The sequence below is a fragment of the Solenopsis invicta genome, chromosome 11 (assembly GCF_016802725.1).
Source record: "Solenopsis invicta isolate M01_SB chromosome 11, UNIL_Sinv_3.0, whole genome shotgun sequence".
NCBI classification, from domain to species: domain Eukaryota; kingdom Metazoa; phylum Arthropoda; class Insecta; order Hymenoptera; family Formicidae; genus Solenopsis; species Solenopsis invicta.
In genome coordinates this window covers 16,091,377-16,113,285 of record NC_052674.1, presented here as the reverse complement: position 1 = coordinate 16,113,285, position 21,909 = coordinate 16,091,377, and the positions used below count along the sequence as shown (strand labels likewise).

General features: G+C 38.4%; 4 protein-coding genes across 4 annotated transcripts; all 4 read right to left on the bottom strand.

Moving 5' to 3' along the window:
* Window positions 1–6,241: 6,241 nt before the first annotated feature.
* Window positions 6,242–7,425, bottom strand: LOC120358930. Its single transcript, XM_039454814.1, has 3 exons — window positions 7,313–7,425; window positions 6,554–7,232; window positions 6,242–6,439 (listed from the first exon to the last, which is right to left on the bottom strand). Exons 1-3 carry the CDS (start codon window positions 7,423–7,425, stop codon window positions 6,242–6,244), a joined length of 990 nt encoding a protein of 329 aa, XP_039310748.1.
* Window positions 7,426–7,876: 451 nt separating this feature from the next.
* On the bottom strand, window positions 7,877–10,035 carry LOC120358929. Its single transcript, XM_039454813.1, has 3 exons — window positions 9,922–10,035; window positions 8,223–9,650; window positions 7,877–8,128 (listed from the first exon to the last, which is right to left on the bottom strand). Exons 1-3 carry the CDS (start codon window positions 10,033–10,035, stop codon window positions 7,877–7,879), a joined length of 1,794 nt encoding a protein of 597 aa, XP_039310747.1.
* Window positions 10,036–10,140: 105 nt separating this feature from the next.
* Window positions 10,141–11,457, bottom strand: LOC120358928. The gene has a single exon (XM_039454812.1). It carries the CDS (start codon window positions 11,455–11,457, stop codon window positions 10,141–10,143), a length of 1,317 nt encoding a protein of 438 aa, XP_039310746.1.
* Window positions 11,458–14,280: 2,823 nt separating this feature from the next.
* Window positions 14,281–19,592, bottom strand: LOC120358988. Its single transcript, XM_039455067.1, has 4 exons — window positions 19,229–19,592; window positions 15,342–15,779; window positions 14,999–15,097; window positions 14,281–14,652 (listed from the first exon to the last, which is right to left on the bottom strand). Exons 1-4 carry the CDS (start codon window positions 19,290–19,292, stop codon window positions 14,345–14,347), a joined length of 909 nt encoding a protein of 302 aa, XP_039311001.1. The 5' UTR covers window positions 19,293–19,592; the 3' UTR covers window positions 14,281–14,344.
* Between the last annotated feature and the right edge of the window lie 2,317 nt (window positions 19,593–21,909).

Here is a 21,909-nt window from a genome sequence, read left to right as displayed (position 1 = left end):
TTATTCGAGATATAATATTGACAAATATGCGCACGTAGTTCGGGGATACACGCGGTGTATCCGCGACGGTACGGCGACGCGATTTTACAATAATAAGACGCGGTATTTACAGAACGGGGATCTATTTACATGCGTTCGGTTGCTCGCACTCGGCTCGCGGCCGGTGTGAGAGAGCGCACGATAGCGCGGTCTCGCTCACGCTTGGTTCGGTATCGTCGCGAGGATTCCACGATGTTTACGTCGTCGCCGGCCTTGTCGATCCGCGACGCGCGCGGGCCGGGACGCCCTACGCTAGAAGCCGCGTCGGTGTTCCGCGAATTCGCGACAGGTGCGCGGCGGGATTCCCTTAGTAGGGAATCCCCGACGTGAGTCGGTGCCGGCTGCCTCGAGAGCTCTCGATGGAGGCAGAGATCTCTCTACCCCCTTGGTGGCAGTCGTTACCGTGGACTCTCGGACGGAGATGGGTTTGAGGGAATCGTTGAGATCTCTCAACGGTGGCAGAGCTCGCTCTACCACTCGGACTCCCTAGGTGCCGGGAAAGCGGGATCGGAAATCGCCGAGATCTCTCGGCGGTGACAGAGCTCGCTCTACCACGCGGATTTCCTGGGTCTGGCTCGGAGGCTGGACCGGAGAAGAGTCGTTCTCTCTGCGGGATCGTCCGCCTTTTATACCCCGATCTCGGAGAGTCGGGGATGTTCGAGTGGAGTTCGGTTCTTCTCGGAATACAGCATCCCCGCTGCTCCGAGATCGGTCCGGTATCGCGCTCTCGCTTGAGCGTACGCCTCTCTGTCGCTCCAACGCCAGGAACATGCGAATCCGTGCGCGTGCGCGCGGACTTCGGGCGTTTAACGGTGCGCTTGTCGGACCGTTCGTGCGCGCGTGTGTGAGGCGATTATCGGCGCGTAGCGCCTGTTTGTCTGTCCGGCGGGTGTTCGGCCGGACAGGGGAGCGGTTCGTGGCCCCAGGGGGAACGATGCGGAGGTGCATCGTTACAGTCTTAGATACACTGCACTTTTTTAAATATTAAAGCCATCACTTTCCAGCTGGTCAGTGAGTTCAGCGAGTGTTTTACAACCTGTAATTACTATTACAAACAGACAAAAAATTATAATTTATTGCAGAATATTTTCTATCATTATATATATAGTAATGCCATGCACGTAATTTTTTTATACATTTAATATTTATGAGATCAACTTTTTATAAATTATTCCTAATTTTATTAGTTACAATTTATTATGAGTTTTGATTGTCTAAAAATAAGATATCTTATTATTTATCTGTAATTAATTTATAATTATCAAAATGAATACAATAACAATATTGTGTGAATATTAGTTTTGCAAGTTTTTAAAATAATAAATTACTTATAAAATGTCACAAATAAAATTAAATCTTTGTAACAAACCATCTTTCGACCTCCCTCCCCCCCGGATCGCCTAACCGTCCGAGCCGTCCCACAGTGCAACGAACATATAGGAAATGAATTAAAAAATCAAACTTTGAAATGTAATGCAACAAAATTTTATTTTTTTTTATTTAATATATTAACCTAAATACTACTTGTTTAAATACGCATTACTTAATTTTATTTTAATAAACATATTAAACATAATTATATAACATTAAAAAATTGAATATTCTTGTAAATAGGACAAGTTCTTGAATTGTATTCTTATATATCATTATTTCAACATGAATATATATCATTTTAATCTTTTTATCATAAACATAACATGAACATAATTAACATAAAAATTAGTATTATTATTAGTATTATTTTTTTATATTAGTACATTAATACCAGTTATTTAGAATAACGAGTGGCAGGAATTAAGTTTACCATCTAATATATATAAAAAAAGAATTAAATATTATTATAAATTTTAAAGAAATAAGGTTCTTTAGTTATTACATTTTTCAGGTTCAGATGATGTTACATCTACATCTAAATCTGTTGGCATATCAGATTCTAAGGAACTTCCGCAGTTGCTATCATCAATAATTAAGTACTCCAATATATTATGATCTAATTTAATCCTTTCATTTGATTTACTTTTTCGTAAAGAAGAAAGTTCAGGATCTGATGATAAGAGAAGCATTTTCATCAGATCTTTATTTGTGTTGTCACGTCTGGTGCCTAAAAATTTTCCTTTAACCTTACGCACCATCCGTATACATCCGTTAACGTAAATTTTAAAATAATTAAACCTTCTAGAAAAATTACAGAGACAAATTTCGACACATAAGGATAATGTAACATAAATAACCACTTCAAATTTAAAAATTATAATGGTAACGCATAATCGCCCAAATTTTGTAACACTTTTCCGTAAAAATAATAATAAAATAATAAACCTGTGATCGCGTGATGATTGCTGTACTAGGTGCTATCGCGCCGTACATGCGAACCTAAAATCACTAATTAAAGTATAAATTTGATTAAATTGGAAATAATGCGCGGAATGCGATTCATAACGCTCGGGCGCGTTCTCCCCGTGCCTCGCGGCTTCCGCCTGCGCCGCCAAGCTCGCGCGCGCGCCGAGTCTCAAGATTTATCCGGGCATAAAAAAAATAGTTTTTTTATAGTAGGAATAATAACCTTGCAAACTTCAACGTGCACTCTTGTAGAGCGCCTACTCCACTATCCTATTATGCACGCGCAACTAGAAAAACAAGAAAACTGAAAGCATTATAAACTTCCAAAGTATAAAAATCAATTTCACCCAAAAGCAATATTGAAATTTAAACTTTTTGGTAACGTAACGATTCAGAAAAATTGTCACTACCATCCTCTCAAATCAAAATTAAGATAGCTCAAGAGTTGCAACCTACAGGAATTTTTAAAGGATCTCGGAATAATTGTCGTCGCGACACCGGTGCGCGCGGGCGCGCGCTCCTCGCGACTCTCGTACGATAATTCCGTCTATCTTTACGGACCATTAAAAATAGTATCTTTAATAAACTTATCAATTTCAATCTAAAAATCATTTACTCTCGCTCTCGGCTTGCGCTCTGTTCGCACTATATTAAAATCCCATGAAAATTACAACCGTTAGAGTCTCCTAAAAATTCAAGATCGAAAAAGAATATTTCGCGTCGAAAAATTCTAATTCTTTCGCTATGTAACAACTCAGAAAAATCGGCACTACAGGTTGGAGCACTCAATTTAAAAATCCTTGGGAAATTATATTTTATATTGAATTTTAAAGTACCGAAATTAATTCTCGATCTCATACGCAATTCCCCCTTAACTCGCAAGCCGCTCGGTATGCGGAAGACGCGTGATCGTTAAAGGGCTTACCTATATTGAAAACCTAACAGAAATCGGGAACCTCTCCTCCCTGGTACCTCTCGTCTACAATCAAACGGTATAAATACGGCACGAAGTCGGAAAATAGATCACTTCTATCGAGTCAAGCAATCGGTGAGAGCGCAACTCAGGGCAATCTCCCAAGTTATAGATTGCTGACAAGACAACGGGTGAGTCAATAATTAATCATTTCCATCCCGGATCTCTAGGATGCCTCCCAGGTAGAACATAAAACTCAAAATATATACCATAATGACATCACTTAAAAGTCATTTCGGAAAAAATCATAATGACCTCATTCATACATTTTTAACGATGTTTCGGTGACTTATTTTTGATATCATATTGATTTTATTATGACTCCCAGAAAGAAAAATATTACGTAAAATTAAATGGTAGAAACTTTATTTCATCATAAATTATTGTTATAAAAGTAATAAACGTCATTGCACAAATAGCACTTTCCCAAGAAAAACAGAAAGTGAAATTATAATATTATTTTGATTGTCCTGTTCTCCTTGGATTTACATCCAATGCTAAAAAATAAACTTGTTATATTAATATCTATTATTAAAAACAAATGTTAATCAAATATTAATAAAAAAATTTTTTATAATTAAGAAAAAAACAAAAATATAATTTTTTATAAAGTAACATCTCTTGACGTTACAGTAAATATAAAGCTTATACAGAAATGTATAACACAAATATATAATGTGGAAACCGGAAAAAGACGCAAATTTATAAAACGGAAATCTATATTATTAAAAAAAAATATCGTAACGGAAATCGATATCATTTGAAAAATGGAAATCAATCAAAACGATAATCTGTATTATTTAAAAAAAAATCGTAATATTGTTTTATCTTGTTATGCCTTGTTTTAATTTGCTTTGTAAAGTTCTGAGGAATTTGCACGACTAGATTTTCCTCTGATTACTTGTGTGGAACCGACGTGATATTTTCTTCTCCGCCTGTACCAAATTGCTGTCAGGGAATACCTTTAAAACAGCACCTATATGTACCAAATAGAGATTGTAACAAAACGCCCCTTCACCTCGCGCGCACTGCCACTCCGCTCCGTCCACCCGAGCAATACACCGGCAGAACGCCATGTGCGCGCACCAGGCTAACCTGTCGTTACGATCACGCGGCAGCACGCGCGCCGCCCGTGGCGTTCGGCAACGTTCCCGCTCCGGACCAGCAGACCGAACGCGCGGATTGGTCCGCCCAACCGTGCGTGATATATAAGCCGGCAGTGGGAACGCCGAGTTAGATCTTCCCGGTCCGCCGAATCCGACAGGTCGAGAATCCTCGACCGCACTCCGACTCCCAAGAAGACGAGAATACTCGCCTCGTCCAGACTCCCCTCGACGAGAATCCTCGTCGTTCCGGCTAGCTAAGGATCCTCGGCTAATCCTGCCATACCGAATACCGCTCCGCAGCCAATCACGGCGAGCATCCTCGCCGTGCTCCGTAGCCGAGTATCCTCGGCGAATCACCGTCCACGACGAGCATCCTCGTCGAGTCCTCCGGCTGGGTATCCCTGGCCAATCACATCCGTCCTCTCCCTCAGGGAAGATTCTCTTGTAATCTAAAGCCTCGTCAGGGCATTTGCGCCCTGACGAGACCTTCGCCTCATTTTGCACGAGGCGGCTCGGGCGAGGCGCGGAATCGCCGCCGTCGCTCCGATCCCGCGTTCCGCGGCTCCCCGATCACCCCGGACACCGTGTCCGTTTAAACCCACGCGATTAGTAAGTAAGATCACTGTAGTTTTACGATTCCGTCAGTTTTATCACGGTTCTAGTAATCCAGTTCTTATTATGTTTCTTTTGTAAGTTAGAATTATTTTCTTTGTCACTTTACCGTTTCATCCGTGTTCTCGCGGTTATTATAATTCTTGTCTTGTAATTCAATCTCGGCTCTCGCCTAGCGTTCTCGTTATTCCACGCGTCACCGTGCGCTTACCGTTACCAACGCTCGCAATTCAGACCGCTCAGCGGCGATTGGTCGTCGCGACCACCGCAAGCCAATCGCGTCCCCGTTTAGGCTGGGTCCACTTGTCACGAGGCGTTTAGACTCAATAAGCTATGAGACTACATGTAAATATCCCATCTAAATAAAGATTTAGTATTTTTGTCAACTAAAATACCGAGTGCGATTATTTTACCAAACCCGACCAATCCGGCGAGCTTATCCGCAACCGTATCCTGACTCCCACTGCACCGCACGAAAACCACCAGCGTTACAAGATCAGTGTGTTTACTTAAAAATAAGAAATATTATTTGTAAAGTGCTACATTAAAACATACAAATGATTGCTTCATGAAGCTTCGTATTTTGGAACTTGAGCTTCACTGAACCTGACCCTGCATAATTTATCATGCGAGCCAAAGAATTTGTAATAACTTTTGGCAGAATACGGCCGACAGCTGTATATTCGTCGGTTCATCAACTTTCATTGTAACGGCTTGTGCCGTCGCATATGTGTATGCGTATTAATTTGCTGATTGTGACCCGTGCTGTGACGGGAAGCGAAAATGATTGAGACCTTGATGGTTGTTATAGCTGAGTTTTAATCACCTTTACAATGTCGAATAACGTACATACAAAGAAAAACGGACAGAAAAATAACTGTTAGAATGCACGCACGCATCGACAAGACGGACGAGACAAGAGAGTTACGTTATTAGGCGAAGAAGGATCCTAATGTTAGCAAGCGAGAGTGGGGGGGGCGCAGTGCGCAGGACCATTCAAGCCAGAAAGATTTGAGAACGCAAAAACGGCGCGAAGGAAAACTGAAAAGACACGCGTAGCGTGAACAAACCGCCGCCCTTGAAAGTATCAACTTTCAACGTGATAAAGTGTATGAGAACTACAAGTTCAAATGAAATAAAGGATAAGACAAAGGTATAACATAACTTATTTCTAGTGATCTTCGGAGGGAAGTAAACACAGACGCGTTATGGAACGTTTGTAAGTTCCTTTAGCGGTACGTAGAGTTACAGTACGAATAATACCGTCATCACCGGGATGTACAGCTTGTATTCTAGCGAGGGGCCATGTTAAGGGCAAAGTAGAGTCTTCTTGAAGAAGGACTATTTGTCCCACGTGTACTGGATTTTCCTTGATCATCCATTTAGTTCGTTGTTGGCAATGATGTAGATATTCTCGTAACCATCTTTTCCAAAAATGTTATTTTAACTGCTTGACATGTTGCCAGCGAGAAAGGCGATTTACAGGTAGCCTTTCTAAGGATGGTTCCGGGTAAGAAGTCAGTGGGCTTCCTATCAAAAAATGTCCTGGAGTTAGCGGTGTGAGATCATGAGAATCTGATGATAGTGGAGTCAGCGGACGAGAATTTAAAATGGCTTCAACTTGAACAAGCAATGTTTCTAACTCTTCGTATTTTAAGTTGGTCTCCTTGGTTATACAAAGTAGATGACGCTTGGCAGACTTAACTGCAGCTTCCCATAGTCCACCTTGGTGAGGCGCTCTAGGGGGTGTAAAGTGCCAGTTGATTCCTTTAGCAGATACATAGCCGATAATCTGCTGTTGGTTTTGTTGATCGTTGAACACTGTTGCTAGCTCAGTTAGTTCACGGCAAGCACCTTTGAAGTTTAGGCCATTGTCAGAATAAATATCTGATGGATGTCCTCTCCGGGAAATAAAGCGCTTTAAAACGTTTAAGAAAGCTGCGGTAGATAGATCTGTTGCTAGCTCAATGTGAACAGCAGTAGTGGCGAAGCATACAAAAATTGCCATGTAGCACTTGACTAATTTTGCGTTTTTTCGAGTTCCTTCCTTAATGTAAAAAGGACCAGCATAGTCAATGCCACATATGAAAAAAGGCCGTTTAGGCACTGTAATTCTATGTTTAGGAAGGTTTCCCATTAATGTAGAAGCCATTTTTGGAGATCTGCGAATGCAGACAATGCAATTGCGTATGATTTGTCGGGTAACATCTCTAGCAGAAACGATCCAATAATTTTGACGTACAGCAGACAATGTTGCTTGAGGGCCTGCGTGGAAGTGTCTCTGATGTTCGTGAATAACAATGAGACGCGAAAAGGGATGGCGACCAGGAAGCAGTATGGGATGCTTAGCGTCATAAGGAAGATGAGAAAATTTGAGTCAACCACCAACTCTTAAAATCCCTATTTCGTCGATGAATGGATTTAGTCGTAAAATAGAACTATTCTTATTAAGATTTTGCTGTTTTGCAAGTAATTCTTTAAGTTCTTTAGAGAAATAATCTTGTTGAATAAGCCTTGTCAAAACTTGAATAGAATGGGCTATTTCATTAGGTGAGATGCTGTAGACATGAGAAGCTTCAGTATGTTTGATCCTTTGTTTCAACTTGTTGTAAAATCGAAAAATGTATGATACAACACGAAGAAGCTTCATAAGACTTGAAAATTGTTAAAAAATGTTGAAAACCTTTTCGGTGGTGGCTGTGGCGATGGTAATGGATTTGGCTTCAGGTATGTCCTGGTGGTTTGTTGAATATGGAAATTGAGGCCAATCTTCTTTGTTGAGATTTAACCAGGAGGGTCCTGACCATCAGAGTTGTGACTGAGGTAATGATGCAGGAGAAATGCCTCTGGACAATAGATCAGCTGGGTTGTCTTTACTACTGACGTGGTGCCAGTCTTGAATAGTAGTTAATTGTTGGATTTCACCAACGCGGTTGGCAACAAATGGAGTCCAAGTGCGACTAAAAGACTGTAGCCAAGCTAGTACAATGGTGGAATCAGTCCACAGGTAAACAGATTCAATTTTGCATGTTAGGCTTTTTAAAACCTTATTAGTGAGCTGTGCCAGCAAAAGAGCTGCACATAATTTGAGTCGAGGAATAGATAATCCTTTCAAGGGAGCGACTCTATTTTTTTGAGCAAAGAAGATTAACCGAGTGTTGACCATCAATGCCAGTAGCACGCAAATAGATGCACGCTCCATAGGCAAGCTCGCTGGCATCAGAAAAACCATGAAGCTCTAAATTGATGTACTGATCTAATGAGATGACTCGACGTGGTATTGATATGTCTGTTACTGTTGATAGCTCAAATTCGTAGCGCTTCCATTTCGTGTCAATATCGAGAGGTAGTGATTCGTCCCAATCCAGTCTTAAACGCCAAAGTTCTTGAATGATAAGTTTAGCGATGACTGTAGAAGGCCCAAGCAATCCAAGAGGATCAAATATTAAAGCGATTCTTGAGAGTATGCTTCTTTTAGTTGGCGTTTGTAACAGGGGTAAAGATGTGGAGTTGGAGAATTTAAAATTATCAGAGCTGCAATTCCAAATAAGGCCCAGTGCTCGTGTCTCAGATTCCTTATCAGTAGACAAGACAAATTCCTTTTGATGTGACAGGGTTTGGTTATCTAGTAGAGCCGAATCGTTGGAAAACCATTTGTGCAACTCAAATAGACTTTCTAACAGTAATTGAGACGTTTCTGTTTTAATCGCAAGCGCTTCTTGCAAAGTTTCTGCTCCAGAAACCAAGTCGTCGACGTAGAAGTCGTTTAGCACTGTCCTGGAGCCGATTGGATATTTAACGGAATTGTCTTCAGCTAGCTTTCTTAGAGATCGAATAGCCAAAAAGGCAGCAGATGCAGTACCATACGTAACGGTAAGAAGTTCGTAAGTTCGAATTGATTTGTCTTGAGAATCACGCCAGAAAATGCGTTGGAGAGGAGTTTGTGCAGGATCTATCAGTACCTGTCTGTACATTTTTATCACATCAGCAGTCAAGGCGTACTTGAAGGAGCGGAATCTAGTTAATATCGAGAACAGATCATCCTGAATTGTAGGGCCGACCATAAGTGCGTCGTTCAATGAAATCCCGGTCAATGTTTTGGCGGAACCATCGAAAACTACTCGCAGCTTGGTTGTAGTGCTTGTTTCCTTGTACACTGCATGATGCGGTAGATAATAGATCTTGTCGATTGATCGTGAACATTGAGTGACCTCACGCATGTGGCCAAGTTGTATGTATTCATCCATGAATCGCTTGTATTCCTCATACATTTTGGGCGATTTTATAAGGCGTTTCTCTAAATGTTTAAAGCGACGTGTGGCAATTTCTTCAGAATCTCCAAGATTCATTAATTTGTCCTCCTTTACCGGTAATTGGACTATGAAACGCCCATCGTTATTACGTTTCACAGTATGCAAAAAAAGCTGTTCGCAAATTCGTTGTTCTGGGGAACATTCAGGAGAAGATATCGTGTGATCAATTTCCCAAAATCGGCTGAGTGTGCGATTTAAATCCTCCGTGACAGCAAGGCAGCTAATAATTGAAGATGTAGAATTTGCAGTTGTCTGGTGACGGTCCAGCTACGACCCATCCCAAAAGGGTTTTTTGTAGCGTGGGTTGCTCTCTAGAAGTTGTAATTTGACCTGGACACATTAGCCGCCAAAATAGTTCTGAACCTATCAACATGTCGATATCCGGAACGTTAAAATTGGGGTCAGCTAATTTAATATGATTCGGTATTGTTAATTCTCGTTTGGAAAAAAATCTTTGAGGTAATGATTGTATAATTTTTGGCAAGATTATACATTCTAGGTTATGATTAAATTGATTAAAGCGCGATTTGATATGTACATTGATCATCCTTTTGGCTTGAATAGTTCCTTGAGCTATACTGGAAACGGAAGCATCTATCGCTTGTTCTTTGAGATGCAATTTATCAGCAAATTCTTTGGTTACAAAATTCATTTGAGACCCGCTATCTAATAACACGCGGCAGGGAATAATCTCGTTTTTGTGATCGAATGCGTGTACAATAGCTGTTGACAATATAATGCCTAACGAATAATGAGCTCATAAATATTGTGTAACAACTGGTTGCATAGGTTTTTCCTTTTCGGCAGGAGTGGATTCATTTGTAACGGGCGCTTTATTATCGCTGGTTGAACTCGACAAGTGCAGCAAAGTATTGTGTTTTTTGCTGCATTTGCGACAAGAACTTGAAGTGCAATTTTTAGCTTGATGCGAATTAGGTCTTAAGCAATTGACGCATAAATGAGCCTTTTTTACGATAGACAATCTTTTCTCTACTGGTAATTTAAGAAAGGCTTCACAATAATATAAAGGATGAGTTTCCTTGCATTGTGGACATGACAAGTTAGACGTGGCTAAATTAGTAACAGAAGAGCCCTTTGACTTGTTAGTGGGCTTTGAGTTAACAGATTGATGGATTGATAGCTTGCTGAAGATTGTTTCAAGTGCTTGGCAGCGCTTAGAAAGAAAATCAATGAAGGTTTTTAAACTTGGTATCTCTTTGTCAGGAATGCTAGTTTCCCAAGACTTGGTTGTGACAGGATCAAGTTTTGAGGTTATGACATGGATGATTAGGTCGTCCCACGCATCGGTGGGTCTTTTGATAGCTTTAAGAGCACGTAAATGTTTTAAGATTGTATCTAATAACTCACGTAACTGAATATGATTTTCTTTCGATAGCGCAGGAGCGTCGAAAATAGCTCTAATGTGTTTTTGTATTATCCAGCGCTTGTTGTCGAATCGTTCCTTTACCGCAGCCCATGCATCGTTGTAATTGTCGGTGGTAGTCTCAATAGATTTTATAACTTCGGCTGCTTTGTCCTTGAGCAAAGAACGCAAGTAGTGGAATTTTTCAATCTCGGTTAAATTTTCGTTGGCATGTATCAATTTCTCGAACGTATCATGATAAGAGTACCAATCATCATAAGCGCCTGAAAATGAAGGAAGTTCAATTTTTGGTAATTTAACGCGCGATTCCCTAGGTGCAGGAGCACGTGTGTCACTTTCATGTGATGATGAGGCTCGAGGATAATGTTGCTCGAAATGTTCAAGAAAAGATTGACATCGCGAAATTGACGCGAAATATGTAACCTCAAAATTCGCTCTTTGTTGCCCTTGTTGGGAGAGTAGTAAATTTTTGTCTGTATTTAATGGATCTTCATTTTCTAGTATTTCTATTCGCGATTGCACGATCTCGAACTGATCCCATAATTCGGTTAATCGTCTCTTACGTTCTTCGATGTCGTGTCGCGAACCTTGTGTAACATTAAAATTTTCTAACGTGTTCTTGTGGCGCGTTAAAGATGCTTTGATTGTATTACGCCTAGTCTTGGCTTGCGATAATGACATTGAATCCATTATTTATTGGATGCGTAAAAAAAAGGAAGATGTAAGTGACTCTTACCTTGCGTTGTAATAATGAAACGATCTTACCAAAAATGGATAACCTCTGAACGTCAGTATGAGAATGCTTGTTGAGAGGACTTGTGAATGATAAAGCTTACTGTGAGCTTATAGATTTTCTTAACTTGGGTGATTTTCGGACTCTGTATCCGGCTTCGAAGGACCATGAGATTTTGTAACGGCTTGTGCCGTCGCATATGTGTATGCGTATTAATTTGCTGATTGTGACCCGTGCTGTGACGGGAAGCGAAAATGATTGAGACCTTGATGGTTGTTATAGCTGAGTTTTAATCACCTTTACAATGTCGAATAACGACATACAAAGAAAAACGGACAGAAAAATAACTGTTAGAATGCACGCACGCATCGACAAGACGGATGAGACAAGAGAGTTACGTTACTAGGCGAAGAAGTATCCTAATGTTAGCAAGCGAGAGTGAGGGGGCGCAGTGCGCAGGACCATTCTAGAGTCCCTAGAAGTAGAGAGTCTGGACATCTGTTCCTAAAATGTCGGTGATGATTATGTCAGTGTATTTCCGTGAGTTTTATGTGTGTGTATATTTATCGTTGTGTGCACTCGAACGTGTTGTATGCTGTTATCGCATTGGCTAAAGAGGATTAAATAGGGATCCGTATTGGTGCTGCCATTTTAGGTGCACAATCACGTGTATCCAATCACGTGGAATCCCGAGACTCTCTACTTTTAGGGACTCTAGACCATTCAAGCCAGAAAGATTTGAGAACGCAAAAACGGCGCGAAGGAAAACTGAAGAGACACGCGTAGCGTGAACATTCATTAATTTACCAAAATAATATATCTGAAAAAGAAAAAAATTTTAACTGTAGACAATACAAACTGTATACATATTCGATTATTGAATAATTGATTATTGTTAGATCGAACTTTTCTTCATTATAATTAAAAAAAAATATAAAAAAACTGAATACTGTCACAATTGTATTATAAACTATTATCATATGCATTCAATGTCGTTCCTGTAGGTGAACAAATATCCAAAAGCCAAAAATTTCTTCATTAAAATATAGAAAATTTTTTACATATAACTTATTTGTAAACATATAAGATGCAATAAATAATGGTAATAACTAAACTGAAATATAAAATATAGTTTATATTATTGTAACGATGCACCTCCGCATCGTTCCCCCTGGGGCCACGAACCGCTCCCCTGTCCGGCCGAACACCCGCCGGACAGACGAACAGGCGCTACGCGCCGATAATCGCCTCACACGCGCGCACGAACGGTCCGACAAGCGCGCCGTTAAACGCCCGAAGTCCGCGCGCACGCGCACGGATTCGCATGCTCCTAGCGTTGGAGCGACAGAGAGGCGTACGCTCAAGCGAGAGCGCGATACCGGACCGATCTCGGAGCAGCGGGGATGCTGTATTCCGAGAAGAACCGAACTCCACTCGAACATCCCCGACTCTCCGAGATCGGGGTATAAAAGGCGGACGATCCCGCGAAGAGATCGACTCCTCTCCGGTCCAGCCTCCGAGCCAGACCCAGGAAATCCGCGTGGTAGAGCGAGCTCTGTCACCGCCGAGAGATCTCGGCGATTTCCGATCCCGCTTTCCCGGCACCTAGGGAATCCGAGTAGTAGAGCGAGCTCTGCCACCGTTGAGAGATCTCAACGATTCCCTCAACCCATCTCCGTCCAAGCGTCCACGGTAACGACTGCCACCAAGGGGGTAGAGATATCTCTGCCTCCATCGAGAGCTCTCGAGGCAGCCGACACCGACTCACGTCGGGGATTCCCTACTAAGGGAATCCCGCCGCGCACCTGTCGCGAATTCGCGGAACACCGACGCGGCTTCTAGCGTAGGGCGTCCCGGCCCGCGCGCGCCGCGGACCGACAAGGCCGGCGACGACATAAACATCGTGGAATCCTCGCGACGATACCGAACCAAGCGTGAGCGAGACCGCGCTATCGTGCGCTCTCTCGCACCGACCGCGAGCCGAGTGCGAGCGACCGAACGCATGTAAATAGCTCCCCGGTCTGTAAATACCGCGTCTTCTTACTGTAAATACCGCGTCTTCTTATTGTAATACCGCGTCTTCTTATTGTAAAACCGCGTCACCGTACCGTCGCGGATGCACCGCGTGTATCCGCGAACTACGGGCACATATTGTCAGTATTAGATCGTAAATAAAGTCATTTCTCATTAAACGCACGTCCGATCTCGGAATTGATTAACCCGGCAACCTTCCTTCGAGCCCTGGCTTCCCTGAGCTCGTCCGCGCTCGGACAAAACACAGGTTGTTACATTATAATAAAAATGATCTATGAAAATGAAATAAGATGTACTTATTAAATTTAACTTGCAAACCAACTATGACACTACTACAATACAAATGAAACTATACTTACTACAGGGTAAAAGTTATCATCAGATATAAGAAACTTCTGAAATTCTTCAAAGGCATTTTCATCATTTAAGGGGAGTGCAGGAAGTCCTTTCGGTTTCATTACTTTTTCTTCTTTTGGAGCTAACTTGCGATAAATCCTATGAAGCATCAGATTTTCATATTCTACTTTTCCATTTAATTCCTCTTGTCTATCCACTAAAATTTGAAGGACAGCAGCAACATGAGGATCTAAAATAAAGTAATAATATAATGATGTCAAAGTCAAATCAAAATCAGTAAAAAAAGGAGGAAGTTGGAGAGATTCAATAATATTTTTATAAAAAATTACACACACAAAACATATGTATACATACATACATACATATATGTATATATATATATATATATATATATATATATATATATATATATATACTCGTATATAATGTTAACAAATAGAAAATAGAATTTAATCAAGAAGCAACCAATAACTTATACCTAATTGCATATGCACATTTTTCATTAATGATGGCAAAGAAGCTGAAACATATAGTTGAAATATCAGTTAAATATAATAAAATATCAGTACAGTTAATTGTAGAAATAAACTTAATACAACTTGGCTGAGGAGATGTCACAGATTGACAAGATGTGGAAGTATCTTTTTTTGTAGAGGGTTCTTTAACAGAGATTGTTCTTTCCAAAGATGAGAAGATCGTTTCATGTATCGGTAATTTATTTCCTACAGGTACAGCATTGAAACACGATGGATTGTTATATACTGCAACAAATCAAATAGGAGCTAATATCTTATGAAAGTATGAAACTCATACGAAACTACATGAGAAACTGTAAGATGAGTAATAAATACATGACTGCGCTATTTAAGCATTGATTATATCATGCATGTAAGCTGAAAAACTAACTAAACAATACAACATAGATACATACAATTTGAGCAGAATTGGGATGTTGCAACTTTTATGAATAAAGTTTTAACTACAGAAGAAACCTTACCCACAAATTCAGATAAAGAACTTTAACATTGAATTTCAAAAAAAAAAAATTTAATTCTTTATAAAATGGTGCTAATAAATAATCATATAAGTTAATATTTCCATTCTTACCTTTCTTGACAGATGAAGTAATTTCAGAGGATTCATTGCGATTATAATTGCCTATTGGCGTAGTCTTTGGAGTGTTAGAAATATGCATTTCCATATCGGCTGGAAAAGAAAGTAAAATGAAAATTGTAATGTATACAATAAAATATGTGAAACTGAAATAGCTTTTTAAAATAAAGAAAAAAACATAAAATTTGCTTTTTCAAGAAAAATTTGAAGCTTTACTTTGAACATTATGTGTTGACTTATTTTCTCCATCATAAAAATATAGATTAAGAAGTAAAACATTGCCATTTTATAAGATATGAGATTGTAAGATACACAACTTGTGTAAAATTTAACTTACTATCATTGAAGAGAGATTTCACTGAATTTTCATCATCCTCAACGCAAGTATCTTGCGATACAAAAGCTGAAGACTGTGATGATGCATTGCATGATTCAGTATACGAGGGCGGAAGAAGAACTGTACGTTTTACTGTTATGGGCTTGTTTAATCGACAAAGGGAAGAAAATTGATTTTTATTTTTCAAAAATGTCTTTACTTTTGCCTTGATATTATCTGCTGTTGAAATTTCTTCATAACTGCTATTAGAGAGATATTTAATTTTCTTTGATTTTTTTGGAGCAGGGTCATCAACCTGCTCAGAGCTATCATACTCTGCATATCTTACAGGCTTACGTTTTTTTTTACCCTTCTCTATATCAGTTTCTCCAGCAGCTATATCAATTGCATTGTCTTCTTCAGCTTTAATACAGGCTTTACGTGCTTTTGCATAAGTATCTAAAATAAAAGGCAATTTACTATGATGAAAACATGCTAATTAACAACCAAGTTTATTTTAACGGAATAACATCAAGTAATCACATTTAAACTCTGTAGGCTTGAAATTAATTGTTCATGAACATATTTGGAAAAATAATATTTTTGATGCATCCAATGCTTTAATTGAAAACGTTGATGTACTTTGAATTAGTATATATATATATATATATATATATATATATATACAGAGTGTCAGAAAAAAAGGTCACATATTTTGATAGCAAGTAGTATTGATCAAAACAAAAAGAAAAGGTCTAATTAACATGAAACTAATATCTTCAAAGATTCAAGCTATTTTATTATTTGAGCTCTTTGTTATTTTCTTATTAGTCGGGTCATCTTTAGAATGTAATGAACAAAGGAGTAGGGAAGAGTGGGGTACAATGGGGATATCTTTTTTCTAGGTGCCTTAAAAAATAAAAAATAAACAAAAAGAGATAAAAAATAATTTTTATTTTAATATAAAATGTAATCATTAATCTTCTATAAAAAAAACAGAAATAAAGAAACTAAATGTATGTACATATGATAACAAAGTAAAAACTCCTTTTTTTATAAAAAACAAAAACTTTTAATGCTGACTGAGACGATTAATCTCGTACTGACAAACTCTCGTATAGCAACAGTAGTAAACACTCTTTTGTTTATTAGGGCTGCTCACATTCGTCAAGGCCTACGCAATGTCGTTTGACTTGTAGTATCTATTGCAAATGTAAATATCAGGAGACATTCTAAAGATGACACGACTAATAAGAAAATGACAAAGAGCTCGAATAACAAAATAGCTTGTATCTTTGAAGATATTAGTTTTAGGACCCACGTTAATTAGACCTTTTCTTTTTATTTTGATCAATACTACTTGCTATCAAAATGTGACTCTTTTTTTCTGACACCCTGTATATATATATATATATACACATATATATATACAGGGTGTCCGTCCATAAATGTCCAAGCAAATATCTCGTAACTGGTTGAAGTTAGAAGAAAATTTAATAAGGAAAATTTACATGGTTTTTAGTCGGCTACAAAATGCACGTAAAGAAATTTTTTTTACTCGTCACCTTTTTGAGTTATGAAGGTCAATGTAGGTTTTTTAAATGGGTACCTATAATTTTTTTTGCATATTTACATAGTAGAGGTAATTTTCAATCAAAATTATATTAGGAAAAAACTTGCTACGACGCATCGTTTACGAGATAATCGGCATGCAAAGTATTAAAGTAATAATTTGGATCGAGTATTGTTGAACAAATTTGGAATATCAAATAGGTTGAGAAAGTAAACATTGTTTTTTCATGAAATATTTATTAACAAATTAATTAAGAAATGGTTCGAAATTGTTACCATCATGATCGATACAGCATTCAACGCGTTTTATAATGTTTCTTATTGTTAACTGCAGCATTTCTGTTGTAATACTTTCAACAGCTCTAGTGATTTTATGTCGTAAATCTTCTTCATTTTCAGGAATAGTTGCATAAACAATATCCTTAATATACTCCCAAAGGAAAAAATCGCAAGGTGTCAAGTCCGGAGATCTCGGTGGCCATCGTACAGGACCATTAGTACCCATCCAACAATTAGGAAATCTATTATTTAAAAAGTTAATTACAGCACGTGTATTGTGTGCTGGAGCACCATCTTGTTGAAAAATAATATTTCGAAAAACTGATAATGGAAGATCGCGTAAATAATCTGAGAAAGTTGTTTGCAAGAATTCCAAGTATTTGTCACCATTAAGATGACCATGGAAAAAGAAAGGTCCAATAATTTTTGTTCCGATGATTCCGCACCATACCGTTCACCGAAAATCTGCGTTGGAAACCTTTATCTCTTTTCGCATGTGGATTCACATCGGACCAAGTATGCACATTATGTCGATTTTCCATACCACAATTGGAAAAACAAGATTCATCAGACCATAATATTTTATTAAGAAAACCAAAGTCAGTGCGATAATTAACTCGAAGCCAGTGGCAGAACATTAATCGGCGATCTGCATCTCCTTCATGTAAAGCTTGTACTAAATTATCACGAAACGGTTTGAATTTGAATTTTTTTAGTACAGCGTGTACGTAACTTTTCGATAATTCTAAATTACGTGCTACTGTTCTTATGGATGTACGTCTGTTTTCAATAAAACTTAATAGCACACTTGTCTCTTTTTCTCCATCTGTTTGGATTGTACGTCGTTGTCTTGTTAGCGATCCTGTTTGACGCAATTGATCTTCAATTCGTCGAAATGTACGATTATTTGGTATTCTTCGTTCTGGATATTTTTGATAAAGTAATCGTGCTTCATTTTCATTACGCATACTTAAATACCAGATCTCGAGCATATCACACTTTTCTGTAATTGTAAACATTGTTCTCACGCGCTCGTATGTAGACGATTGACTAACAGACTCATACTACCCTGTAATTCATATTACGTGCTATACAAATACTTTATTTACAAATCAAACAGTCGTGTATTTTGAAAAGTTGAAGGTCAGCGATCCTGTTCGAGATAACAGACTTCATACGAGCGCGTGAGAACAATGTTTACAATTACGGAAAAGTGTGATATGCTCGAGATGTGGTATTACAACAGAAGTTGGGGGTATATTAAGGATATTGTTTATGCAACTATTCCTGAAAATGAAGAAGATTTACGACATAAAATCACTAGAGCTGTTGAAAGTATTACAACAGAAATGCTGCAGTTAACAATAAGAAACATTATAAAACGCGTTGAATGCTGTATTGATCATGATGGTAACAATTTCGAACCATTTCTTAATTAATTTGTTAATAAATATTTCATGAAAAAACAATGTTTACTTTCTCAACCTATTTGATATTCCAAATTTGTTCAACAATACTCGATCCAAATTATTACTTTAATACTTTGCATGCCGATTATCTCGTAAACGATGCGTCGTAGCAATTTTTTTCCTAATATAATTTTGATTGAAAATTACCTCTACTATGTAAATATGCAAAAAAAATTATAGGTACCCATTTAAAAAACCTACATTGACCTTCATAACTCAAAAAGGTGACGAGTAAAAAAAATTTCTTTACGTGCATTTTGTAGCCGACTAAAAACCATGTAAATTTTCCTTATTAAACTTTCTTCTAACTTCAACCAGTTACGAGATATTTGCTCGGACATTTATGGACGGACACCCTGTATACACATAGATATTGATAGAAAAGTAAAAATATATATATAGATATGAATAGATATGAAAAAGATTAGGTATATTTTTCTTATTTTCATAAAGTACAAAAATAAAGACAGCAATGTGAATAGCACATGCAATTTACATTAATCTTTAAAAGTTATGCTATCTTATCAAATACTATAAATGCTTTACTATTTTGTTATTACATTATTGCATAAAGCAAGATTTACATACCATATTCATGTATAATTTCTATTGGTAAATCTTCAAAATCATTTTTTGGTATCGTTAAACTCATAACCCATCTGCTGACTTTGTCAGAGGGATACTTTTTTTTTGGTGGCCATTTGCATGTATTGAGAGAGTAGTTTATCCATGATGATGGAACAACAGCCACCGTTTTTTCTTGTGCGTTATCCGAAACAGGAAACTTCACAACAACATACTGCAATACAAATCATCAATGTTACATATTAACACAAGCAGTAGAGTCAATTGTAGAGATTATAGAAAGATGAGCTTACTCTAATGAAAAAACGGGATGAGTGGAATGCAAAGGAAAGTATCATTGCTATTAGGCATAATAATACATTTTTCTTTAACATCTTTAATCTTGCAATAATAAAATGTATTTTGGAATTCCGATATTTTAAAAATACCCAACTTTGAAGATTCTATAGGAAGTGTATAATAGTTTTCATAACGTTTGAATCTTTTTCTCACAACAATAATACCTCTAGGGGAGTCACTTACACAGTATAAACGTACGATTTCATCATCGATAGTTTTGAAGTATCGATTTGCTTGATTTGTACTCAATGTGAAATCTTTAGTGATAACAGTAGCATACTGTTGACCTTCAAGCGGTAAATTATAACCATCAAATGGTTTCTTCAGAGTCACAAAATTGGAATCATTGCGAGGGAAAGATTTTTTATCTTCGCATGAATCTCTTTTACTTTGTTTAAGAGACAATTTAGCAGCAAATGCTAATTCATCACAAATTCTTATTGTAATTAAATCTGCTACCTTCCGCTTTTTTGTTATTACAATTGCTTCCTCAAAAGATTTCTGCGATCTTCCACGTTGCTTTTTGCTAGACTTCGCTTGATTATTTTGAAGATCTTTAAAACAGGTTGTATTTAATTTGATATCTTTATTAAGCCAAGCTTTGTGCTTTTCTAAAACTTTGTTATAGGATCTACTGCATTTTTCCCATTTTCTTTGAATTTCAAGGCAAAGCAATCTTGTAAATTTCCAAATGCTTCTTTTAATATTTTTTGAAGAGTCACGTTAATTAAGGACATCCAGAATATGTTTATATACAGCTGTCAACTTCTGTTCTTTAAGTGCATTTCTCCAAACTTCAAGAATGTCATAATTTAACATTTTTCTGGTCGGGATCGAGAGGTCGTGGATCGGGAAAAAGGTTAATATCTTCTGAAAAAGCAGTTAGAAGCAACATAACTATGTGTTAAATAAAAAAAAATACAAATATGTGTTTTTTTTTTAAGAAAAAATCGATATTGATCGATTTTTTTTAACTTTTGCTCAAAGTTCTCAAAAAAAGAAATAAGTCTTTAAAATAAAACAAACTTGTTATATTATTAAAAATATTATTTTTAATACATGGAAAAAATAATTTAAAATATTTTTGACCATATACTACTGTAATGTAACTAATTATTCTAAATAAATATCTTTCTTTTGCAAAGCAAACATTGAAAATAAATTCGACTTTATGCACCTAACCAATAATTTTCCAAACTGAAAGAACTTCTTTGAGGTTATGTTGTGCGTCTACTAACTATACCTTACCAGTTTTGTAATGTCAAAGTGTTATACTATTAAAATCAAATAAGGAATCTGGAAGATTAGTCAGACAGATTTTTTTTTTTGATAAGGATTGTTACACTGTGCGTCCGACCGAACACCAGCTGGACGGCAAATATCGGCGCATAGCGCCTAGTAAAATCACCAAAATCGAACAAGCGAGCGAGCGTAACCGCGCGCACGCGCTCTCGTTCCATCGCCGTCCACAGCCACGCTACGCGCGCCTGGCCCAAACCGAAATACTCGGGATCGAGTGGTGGGGACCCTGCCTCCGGACCGTTCCACCGTAACACGCCGCACATCCCCTTACCACAATCTTCGGGTATATAAGGCGGCAGTCGCCGGCCAAAAGGATCTTGTCTGCTTCTGGCCGGTCCGTCGTACAGAAAACACCCAGGTCGAGAAAGAGATTGAGCGCCTCGGTCTCCGTCAAGCCACTTGACTCTTGGCCTCTTCTGACACCGTTCCGAACCCGCATCCTTACTTGCCGCAACGGGCTCAAGCAAACTTGGTCCCAGTCAAGCCACTTAACACAGGGCGATCTTTACAGCATCCCGAGTCCGACGCTACCACGCGTAAGGGGGTACGGTGCTCTGTACCTCCACCAAGCGCACTTGGCGTAGGGTAGTGCCATCCGGCGATTGCATTACGCGATATTAACCGCCTCGCGACGGGCGAAATCGAATATAAAATACACGAATCCGTGTACGCGTCGCGCCCCGCCGTACCGCACCACGCAACGCATTTTCACGGCCACAATAACAAGGCCGCCCGAGTTCCAGGAAAAGAACTCAACGCCGTTCCACGAAACGCGTCTTGCGACACAGATGCACGTGTAAATAGTCTTGTAAATAGTTATCCGTATTTCGTCCGCGAACATATTGTCACGTCCGTCCGCTCGTTCGAATAAATTACTGTAAAGGTCCGCTCTAACTACCGAACGCCGGATTTATTTTTTGTATCGTTATCATTTATCAAGATTTATTTTGCACTGTCACATATATTGCTATTCAGCACGATTTATTCTGCATTGAATAAACGCTTTTATTTGCGTGAACATCAAAACCGAGTCTAATTCCTTC